Source organism: Amphichorda felina, assembly GCF_050947745.1.
Source record: "Amphichorda felina strain 45539 chromosome Unknown scaffold_3, whole genome shotgun sequence".
Classification (NCBI taxonomy): domain Eukaryota; kingdom Fungi; phylum Ascomycota; class Sordariomycetes; order Hypocreales; family Bionectriaceae; genus Amphichorda; species Amphichorda felina.
This window is the reverse complement of record NW_028145047.1, coordinates 1017141-1027673: the sequence shown is the minus strand read 5'-3', so window position 1 is coordinate 1027673 and position 10533 is coordinate 1017141. Positions and strand designations below refer to the sequence as shown.

General features: G+C 51.7%; 3 protein-coding genes across 3 annotated transcripts; 2 read left to right on the top strand and 1 right to left on the bottom strand.

Moving 5' to 3' along the window:
• Positions 1–3243: 3243 nt before the first annotated feature.
• On the top strand, positions 3244–4981 carry ACO1O0_003004 (uncharacterized protein; the record flags this gene model as incomplete). The annotated part of the gene is made up of 6 exons (XM_083192464.1): positions 3244–3908; positions 3956–4046; positions 4097–4186; positions 4243–4334; positions 4395–4652; positions 4813–4981. The coding sequence occupies 6 exons, from the start codon at positions 3244–3246 to the stop codon at positions 4979–4981; spliced, it is 1365 nt and encodes a 454-aa protein (XP_083051521.1).
• Positions 4982–5654: 673 nt separating this feature from the next.
• Positions 5655–6989, bottom strand: rio2 (protein kinase RIO2; the record flags this gene model as incomplete). Its single annotated transcript, XM_083192463.1, has 1 exon — positions 5655–6989. The coding sequence occupies one exon, from the start codon at positions 6987–6989 to the stop codon at positions 5655–5657; it is 1335 nt and encodes a 444-aa protein (XP_083051520.1).
• Positions 6990–7647: 658 nt separating this feature from the next.
• Positions 7648–10504, top strand: RPN1 (proteasome regulatory particle base subunit RPN1; the record flags this gene model as incomplete). Its single annotated transcript, XM_083192462.1, has 4 exons — positions 7648–7765; positions 7821–7894; positions 7953–10424; positions 10478–10504. The coding sequence occupies 4 exons, from the start codon at positions 7648–7650 to the stop codon at positions 10502–10504; spliced, it is 2691 nt and encodes an 896-aa protein (XP_083051519.1).
• Positions 10505–10533: the final 29 nt, after the last annotated feature.

The following is a 10533-nucleotide window of genomic DNA, read 5'->3' as shown; positions in this document are numbered from 1 at the left end:
TCCTTGCCTTTGTATGTAGGTACGAATACATGAATTATGCATTGCAATAGGAGTCCTAAACCTCACAACGAACCTCATCTATGGGAGACGACAGCATGAACGAGAATCCGATCTAACGCTAAGAGAAACTGGTTTAATAATACATGATAGATCTGTATTTTGTTGGTGAGGGGCATGTTCTGTCTAATTCGGGTATGATATAATAGGTAATAATAATTACTAGCCTGGAGTTTTGTCATGGTCGCCGACTACCCCTTTGTCTACCGCAACCGCTTGGACCGCCGGTTCCATACACGACGATCATGGCGATCCCGCACATCGAATTACCTCGAGTCTTCAAGTAATAATTCCCAGTATCGTTGCTTGCCGTGTGGGTGCTGCACGCCACAGCTCCCTTGCGCCGGCGCTGCAGGGCCGCTCGTGGCCCAGGAAAAAGCAAACATTGAGCTCCTGCGTCGTGAGGGGGGGAGAGACAGGGCCACGACATGCTCAATATCTTGAGTCCCTTGCGCTCTATGAATACCCACCATGGGTTTAGAAAGGCTGGCATATCCTAGCTGAAGGAATTTGGAGTCCAGGAACGAACGTATGAGGACGGGGTGCCTGTGAATCTCGGTTGTGACATGCTCGACTTGTCATCTTTGAAGCGAACGGCCCAAAGAGCAAACCACCCGCTCTCTTGGTACGAGACGCCATCAGGGCAAGATGGTAAAACAATGCCTGCAAAGGAAGCATGGGGAGGCTTCTACGAATGGGGCAAACTCCTATTATTGGCGAGGAGTCGTGCAGTTAACTTCTTCTGCGGCTTGCATTTGGCCCGCAACTTGGCCTCCCCCGCCTTGACTCAGGTGTGATTGATGTCTGGTAGAGACCAATCCAGCTCTAGCTGATGTCTTGTCGGATGCCTGCCTCTGGGACGGCACACGGGCAAGTGTAAGTTTTGGCATAAGAGATGCGTTGTCCCCCCCCCTGTCAGCCACCTGAATATCTCTACTTCACCTCTTAACTCTGGGCCGGTGGCTTTTCGTTCTGCATTTGACCAACTCAGTATTATTAGGACCACCGTGTGTTGCCTGTTCTTGGTACAGTTCACCGACTGCATTGTTACGGGGACCGAAAAGAAACGACCTGGAACGACATTCTCCACGCCACTTAATGCTTGAAGACGAGACGAACTGGACAGAGTCGCAAACCGACGCAATCAACTTGTGTTAATTAACATCAGAGTCAAAACGAGTTTACCTGACCTTCATCTGGAGCAGTGCGCAACCGCCGTGGTTGGCATCTGGAGATCATCCTCCACCAAAACTAGATCCCGAACACTAGTCCTCCGCTACCTCTCCTCCCTTGAGGGCGCTACTGCCGTTTCGACGAGAAAGACCTCTAGGGGCAATTTTGAAACGTGGAACAACCTTTTAATAGAGCCTAGTTCTGGACGTTCCTCCCCGATAGTATCGAATCTCACAGTTATCAAAGAGGAAACCAAAGAGGCAGGGCAGTGTCCAGCCACACAGGGTTACGAAGCGCCAAAGTTCCAGTGTCAGTAAAGACCTGCGGACCTTCTTAGATTCGCGACAGATTTAAAGAATTCTAGAAGGTTCAGCTGTTACAGCACTAAATTCTCTTGGGGAAAGCGAGACGGATCGGTGCCTCCCACCTCTGCGAGCAGCAAGGTCGAACAAGTTCACCAGGAAAGGAGACCCGAAACGACAGGACACAGGTCAGAGGAGGAACACCTCAGTGATCTAGGTCATAGTTACTGGCCACTCAGGAGCCGTTCTCACCTGGTTCTCACCCGGTTATCACCTAGAAGACACCGACTGCACTTTACACAGGCCATTGACCCACCTACCAGCTGCGAGCAGCTGTCGAGCAGCTGCTTCGGTTCAACCAGACGCGTCAGAGGACTGATCGAGGGGCAACTTGGCTGGTATATCTTGACTGCGTCTTCCTGGACCTCTCCTTTATTTTCCCCTTCACCATCTCTTTCCATCTCGAGACAACGAATTACCAGATTCAAGTCTCGAGTCGCTCTGGCCGTGCAACAACCCGGCACCATCCAGGTTCATCTTACTTGCCTCGTATCATTCCACAACTTACATCCATCCCAATTTGGAAGCATCTCTTACGCCTTCTGCTGAAGCTTCTGGGGAGTTCCTACCTCATCCTATTCTTCCTCTCAACTTCTTTACCATCCTTCCTCTCGGTGCCTTCCTCAGGCTTAGGTAAGTTGACTCGGGCCATCTGGGCCTCTTCTTCTCCCCGGGGCCATCTTCTTTCTTTCTTTTCTCTTTTCTCCTTGTCTTCTTTGGCTCCTCATAGCATCAACTCGCCGCTCTCTCGATCTTTTCCAACGGTTGAGCTTTTCCCTCGCAACCACCCCATCTTGCTCGATAGCTTGTTCTATCTTACTTACTCTCGCTTCATCTCCCAGTCTTGGTAGCCGCATCTGCCTGCGTTGGCAACGTCCTCCTTGTTCCACCAGGGCATAGGTGTTTGAACAAGAGTGAGTGAACACAAAACATCCCCGCTTCGTTTTGATATCTCCTTTTCACTCCTGGGCGAGCACTCATCAGATTTGTACATCCGAACCTTGACACTCGTTCTTCATCCTCTCAATCTTGGAACCACCACCTAATTCCCATGCCCCGGGACTTTGTATTCGCCTCAACCTATTTGCCGTTATTACCAATGGGGACAAAGCTGACAGATTCTTTCTCTTGACTAGTTTGCTACTGAATCACTCAATCATTGCCCATCTCCATCATTCTGTCGAGATAATCTGTTGCTATTGAGGTACGTATGATTGACACTGAACTTTCCTTCTGCACAAGAATGGAGACATATGCTAGTTTTCACCCCAAAGCTTTGTTTTGTTTCCCTAAAGAGGCTCCTCAGCAGCAGGTTCTTTGGGGGACGTCATGTCTCTTGACTGTCTTTCATTTCTCCCCGAAACTTGTATGGGCATAGTAGCTGACAGTCGCTTCCATAGGCAAACGCAAATTTTATCATCCTCACGATTCGATCGAACTCAAAATGGAGGGTAACAACGGAGCCTATTCTTCGAGCATGGCCACACGTGGCCCTCGCGGACCTGTTAGCCACGTCGCTACCAACGGGAACGGAGCTGATCCCGGCACTCTTATGAACCATTTCGGTTCGATGTCTCTTCAAGGAATGGGAATGCCTGGAAACTCTGCTCCCATGCCTGTTGGACCTACTGGCCCCTGGATGGCCTCCATCATGGACAGTATGCATCCTGCTGCCGCTCATGCCCTACAGCAGAACCTGGCCATGGCTCACAATGAGAACCCTTACTCCCATTTCCAAGGCCCTGGTTATCCCAGTGGCTACTTCGGGTTCCAGATGCCCATGGCTGGCTTGATGCCTTTCACCCCTGGTCGTGCGAATGTTGCTCAACCTCGTGCTGAGCGATGCCACCCCGATGTTCCTGGCCTTGAGAATCGCCGTGGCTCCTACTCAACCAACGAGTCCACTCCTGCGACCCCTTTCTGGGCTGGTGTTTCCCATCGCGAGAACGGTCCTCGCGTCGCGAGCCTCGATCGATCAACCTACACCACCCCTTCTCCTCAGCAGCTGGGCATTGCATCTCTTCACATTGACGCTCGGAAGCCCTCGATCAACATTGCTTCCGATGCTACGCTGGATGAGCTCCTGAAGAAGGACCCAGCCATCCCCAAGGCCGTGCCCGCAGTCTTCACTCCTCCTGGCCAGATGAAGAGTGTCGAGCAAAGCCTCGAGAACCGCATCCCCGGTAACCGAAATGTTTACATCCGCGGTCTCCATCCTACCACCGATGATGAGCTACTTTACCTCTTTTCCGCTCGTTTTGGAGCGGTTGAGACATCCAAGGCAATCATCGACACTGGTACTGGTGCCTGCAAGGGGTATGCACAACTTCCCCTTTACTTGGTAGATGACTGACAATTTCCAGTTTCGGCTTCGCCAAATTCTATGATGCCCGTGACTCCGAGATGTGTATCCAGGCCTTCCATCGCTTGGGTTATGAAGTTGGCTTTGCCCGGGTGCGTTCCGTTCTCCTTCGTATGAGGCGAAACATACTGACATCGTCTAGGAATCTTTTAACTCTCGTCTCAAGGCCCAAGGGGATGAAGGATCCACCAACCTCTATATCTCCAACTTGCCCAAGTCCTTGACCGAGGTGGTATGTTGACGAATTATCACGGAGAGTGTTATCAATGACTCTGACCTTCTGACTAGGAACTTGGTACCATCTTCCTTGGCTACAATATCCTTTCCAGCAAGATTCTCCGCGACAGCATGGGTAACAGTCGTGGTGTGGGCTTCGCTCGGTTTGTTTTGACTTCCCTAGGCCGGACTCATGTGGAATGATTAACTGAGGTTCGTTTTAGTTTCGAGTCTCGCGATGTTTGTGACGAGGTCATTCGCAAATTCAACGGCGTTGGTATTGGAGAGGAGGGACTTCTTATGAATATTCGATATGCCGATACCCCTGCGCAAAAGGAGCTCAAGCGAGTCACTGCTGAACGCCGCCAATTCCGCACCAACGAGTACAACATTGGAGCCTATGGCACGCCCCTTGTTGGCCTCAGTCCTGCTCTCTACAGCCAGCAGGGCCAGTGGCGACGCAGCGCCGGACCATCTCAGAGGTGAGTGAGTTCAAATTATTACAATACCATCTTCTGACCTTGTTACAGCGACGAGTCGGCTGCAACTCGGGACCATGGGACATCGGGATCTCAACCTGGTGACTCCCAGTATGAGTTGTCTCGCCGCCAACTTGTTCAGGTTCTGACGGATTGTTTGCAGGACGGCAACCAGCGCGAGCACCGAACCCGCGATCTCCACGCCCAGCTCATCTGAGTGCGACGAGAGTGTCACCATGCAAGTGGATCTGAACTTCGGGGCCGTCGCCAGCGCCAGCACCCAGTCTTCTCCTTCCGCAAAGAAGGAGGCGTCCAAGAAGGAAATCCACTAGCTGCTCATATGTGCCGCCGTCCTGTATTTTGTTTTGATGTTTATGTTTATGATTCCCCGGCTGTCTCTGATGATGGCATTTGTTCTTGGAACCGTTCACACAGACGCCCTGATAGTATTATGCAATCACGGAACATATTATGGTCTGAGATAGCTGATACTCATGACGGATTGTGGTAATGGCGCATTTCGACGTTTTTGTACTTTAGATTCGAGAAGGATGGTATTGTGAAAAGGACCTCGAGCAGTGGAGTGGTGGCATAGCATGGATGGTATGGTAACAACTGAACTGAATGCATTTCATGACGATCTCTCAAACTGAGTCCATGCCCTCACGATAAAAATTTGCATTGAAACGCTTGTATTGCGGTGAATAGGTCTGTTAATTTCGCATATATGGTAGAGGTGATGGCTATGAAGGGGAGCTACGAGAACAAAACCATTACTCACCAGATGGCGTGATGGGAAATGCAGGCAGAGGTGATCGAGAAGAATTTGAAGGGAATGGAATACCCATACTAGAGAAAGCTGAGTAGCCTTTTATAGAAACTAGACTCAACTAGTAGGTAAAATAATATTCAGCCCAGACTCGGGCATTATCAAAGCACAGCCTTCCGGTTTTTTTTGGGTATCATCGAATCATGCAGGTCTTTATTAGTCTCTGCTAATTTAACTCAGATGGTCAACTTTTCCATTGCCTGTTTCGCATCTTCCGTTAAATAATCTTGCCCACCACCTGGCAATGTGTTGTGGCTACTAGAGGCGGCCTCGTCAATTTCGTTAGGTCGTTTCTCGTCCTCTTCCTCTCGAGCAATATTTATGTCGTCACGCTGCTCACCCTCCTCGCCTTCCTCACTTCCTTCTTCTTCCTCGTCGTCGTCGTCGTCATCATCATCATCATCTTCAGAGATGTGACCATTCTCTACTTCCTTTGCCTTCTCTCTGATCGCTGCCTCCAAGTCCTTCAGCATCTTTTTAGTGAAGCCAGATGCTTCTACTGCGGCATCCAGCCTTCTAACCCCCTTCCCAACTGTCTTCTTGGCATCCTTGAAGAATGGACCCTTTTGGGTGCTGGTGAAATAGAATTTTCGTGAGAAGAAGCGTTTGATGCACTCAACGTCCCTGTCGAAATACATTTCGGCGTTTTGATGCTCCATGGACACCATCTGAGGGAAGTCGATGAGGACTGGTTCCAGCAGAATGGTTTCTGTGCCATCTTCAGACTCTGTCTTCACTTCCTTAATAAGGATGTTGAACTCGTTGAAGTCGCCGTGTATCAGACCGTGTTTTGCGAGGCGAAGGATGAGGTCTATTAGTTTTGCGTAAAGCGATGCCGGATCTGGAACTGACGATATCTGTCGTAGGGGAAAGGCGTCTATCAGGGTCATGACAATGGTGTGTCGAGAGTGTGCGATCGGATCGGGAACCGGGAAGCCCTCTTCCTTAAGGGCATTCATGAAAGCAAATTCTTTCATGGCGGCTAACCGCGACAGGTACATCCACGAACCCGACTGCCTGTTCTTGAGGTAGTCTCGATTCGACTTAACGGAACGGAAGGATATGCGCCCAAGTCGGTGGATCTTAAGCACCCGCTGTGTCCCCGTCTCATCGGCGACAATCATGATATCACTCTCCTTTCCAACTCCAATGCGGCTTCCAACGCTGTAAACGTCCTTGCGCGCCGAGTGCGTGTGCAGTGCGAGGTAGTCCAGCCCGCCGTACGTCAGGCGGTAGCCGTCGTACTTGGCCTCCTTGACGCGCGCGATGAGGCCAACCTTGGCCAGGGCTGAGATACTCCTGTGAACGCTGCTGGCGCCGCCGCGGAGACGGGAAATCTTCTCTATGAGCGGCGTGGGGACGAGTTCGTGGTTCTTGCTGCCTATCTCGACCTGACCTGGCGTGTTAGTGGGTTGGGCGGGGTGAGGGGGAGCGTGCGGGTTTCTTACGGCCGTGAGGACGCGCCAGTCCTCGGACGCCAGATGGCGCATTGCTCGCGTATCGAGCAACATGGCTGGGTTGCTTGGTGAAGAGTAGGAGTGTGAAGAATGGTGGATGTAAATGCGGCTGGAGGCGAGGAACGTGGGGTCCTTGAAAGCACTCTGATAAAAGTTGGTGGGGGATATAGGAAAATTGACGGATAAGGCTGGCCAAGGTCGAGTCGTATCTAATCGATACCCTTGCCAAGCTTCCCCCAGTGAGAGAAGGGAGACAAAAAACTACAAGCAGAAATCACAACACAGAACTTGCACCGAAACCGAACAGCGCGTAGACGAATTATTTTTCAATTTTGAGAGACCTAATGCGAACTAATAATTACAATTCCACATTTCTGTCCCACGAATCTCTCCTGGCCGTGGTCTTCGGTCTCAACTGGTTCTAGTTCTTTTTGTCACCAGGCACTGACTAGCTGCTTACATAACACCACGTGACATACAGTCTATCAGGCGGCAGCGCCTCACGTAACCGGAGCTACTGTAGCAGCTTGGGTAGGCTGGCTCCATCAGCTTCCATCAACGACGACATCACCGTGCTGCCTCATTCAATTTCAGCATCGCACCTTTCAGCCTCCCACTCCCGGCCGTCCGCCGTACCTAAACCCTTTATACCGCGCTGTTGCGCCTAGTTGATCCGTTCTTTTCCTGAGCTTTGCCCTAGACCGATACAAACATGGCTCAGGACAGCGACGTGCCCACGTCGGCAGACAAGGGCAAGGGCAAAGCTACGGAGAAGTCGAAGGAGGATAAGCTTACACTGAACGGAAAGAAGGAAGATGAGAAAAAGGATGGTATGTTTGTTGTGACACGTTCTCACTTATGCTCCCGTAACTGACCCATGTCTAGCCGCCGAGGAGGAGCTTAGCGAGGAGGATCAGCAGCTCAAGAATGAGTTGGACATGATAGTGGAGCGCTTGACGGTCAGTCAGCACCACGAAACTTTTATCTTGCCGGAGGTTTGGATCTAATCAAACGCAGGAGTCAAACGCATCCCTTTACAAGTCCGCCCTAGAAGCTATGAAGACCTCGATCAAGACTTCGACATCCTCCATGACAGCAGTACCGAAGCCGCTCAAGTTCCTGCGACCGCATTACGAGACATTGACGAAGCTTTACGATGAATGGCCGGATGGTGACGACAAGACCTCTCTGGCAGACGTGCTGTCAGTGATTGGCATGACCTTCTCTGACGAGGACAGACAGGATACCCTCATGTACCGCCTGCTCGCACCTTCATCAGATATTGGCTCATGGGGCCACGAATATGTTAGGCATTTGGCGCTAGAGATCGGAGAGGTTCACGCGAAGAGGCTCGCCGAGGAGAAGCCGACAAAGGACCTGGTTGATCTCGCGCTAACCTTGGTGCCGTTGTTTATCAAGAGCAATGCCGAAGCGGATGCGGTGGACTTGATGAGCGAACTAGAGATTATCGACGATATTCCCCGGTTCGTCGATGAAAATACCTACGGCAGGGTGTGCTTGTATATGGTTAGCATGGTCAACCTACTCACCTATCCCGATAACGAGACCTTCCTCCGAACTGCGCACAATATCTACCGTACGTACAACCAGTACACCCAAGCTATGGTCCTTGCCATCCGACTCCACGATATCGACCTCATCAAGAGCGACTACAAGAGCGCACCTGATCCAGCTCTGAAGAAGCAGATGGCATTCCTGATTGCTCGCCAAAAGATCGTTGTTGACTTCGAAGTCAACGGTGCCGACGAGCAGGAGGAATTTGAGTGCATGGGCAACATGCGGTTGTCGGAACACTTCAGGTCCTTGGGCAAGGAGCTGAACATCTTGGAGCCCAAGACGACTGAGGACATCTACAAGAGCCACTTGGAGAGCAGCAGAGTTGCGGGCATGACCAACCTGGATTCGGCTAGGCACAACCTTGCTGCTGCATTTGTGAACGCCTTTGTTAATGCTGGATACGGCAACGACAAGATGATGCTCGTCGATGCAGAGAAGGAGTCTTGGGTCTGGAAGACTAAGGCGGATGGTATGCTATCGACGGTCGCTTCGCTGGGCACCCTGATGATGTGGGATGTCGAGGACGGACTCAGCAAGATCGACAAGTACACCGATGCCAGGGAGCCAGAGATTCAGGCGGGTGCTATGCTCGCAATCGGTATTATGAACTCCGGCGTGCGGATAGACTCCGACCCCGCCTTGGCTCTCCTAGGCGAGAAGCTGGAGAACCAGAACCCTTTAATCTCGACAGCTTCTATCATGGGACTCGGTCTCGCATATGCGGGGTCTAACAAGGAGGAGCTTTGCGAACTCCTGCTGCCTCTCATCTCCGACTCTAGCCAAAGCATGCAGATTTCTGCTATGGCGGCCCTTACCTGTGGTCTGATCTTCGTCGGCTCCTCTAATGCTGAAGTCAGCGAGGCCATCGTCACGACCCTGATGGACGATGACCGCAAAAAACAGCTGACGGACAAGTGGACTAGATTCCTCGCGCTTGGCCTGGGACTCCTTTTCTTTGGACGTCAAGAAGAAGTTGATGTCATTTTGGAGACACTAAAGGCTATCGATCACCCCATGGCCAAATCAACAGCTGTGCTGGCTGAGATTTGTGCCTGGGCAGGCACCGGGGCTGTGCTCAAGATCCAAGAACTCTTGCATATTTGCAACGAGCACCAGGAAGAGTCGGACGAGAAGAAGGGCGACGAACTGCTGCAAGCATACGCTGTTCTTGGCATCGCCTTGGTGGGCATGGGAGAGGAAATTGGCCAGGAGATGGTCTTGCGTCAGTTTGGTCACCTCATGCACTATGGTGAGGCCAATATCCGCAAGGCTGTGCCGCTGGCTATGGGTCTCGTCAGCCCCAGCAACCCCCAAATGAAGGTCTACGATACGCTTTCAAGGTATAGCCATGACAACGATCCCGAAGTGGCCATGAACGCCATCTTTGCCATGGGCATGCTCGGAGCCGGCACCAACAATGCTAGGTTAGCCCAGCTGCTGCGACAGCTAGCTAGCTACTACCATCGTGACCAGGATGCCCTCTTCATGGTCCGAATTGCTCAAGGCCTTCTGCACATGGGCAAGGGAACACTGTCTCTGAACCCGTTCCACACTGACCGCCAGGTCCTGTCGCGGGTCTCTGCAGCGGGTCTCCTAACCACCATGGTCGCCCTGATTGAGCCTAAGGAGTTTATCACCTCCTCCTCCCACTATCTCCTCTATTACCTCGTCACTGCCATGTATCCCCGATTCCTCATCACTCTTGATGAGAAGCTCAACCCCATCAAGGTTAATGTCCGCGTGGGCCAGGCTGTGGATGTCGTCGGCCAAGCTGGTCGGCCCAAGACCATTACTGGTTGGCAGACGCAGAGCACGCCCGTGCTTCTGGGCTACGGTGAGCGTGCGGAGCTTGAGGATGAGGAATACCTGAGCCTCAGCAGCACACTAGAGGGTCTGGTTATTCTGCGAAAGGTGCGTATCTCTATTTCATAACACATCGGCAATTGATAGCTAACACGTCACAGAATCCGGATTGGGAGGAGGAGAAATAGACGGTCAGGCTGGGAAGCTGGAGTTGGCA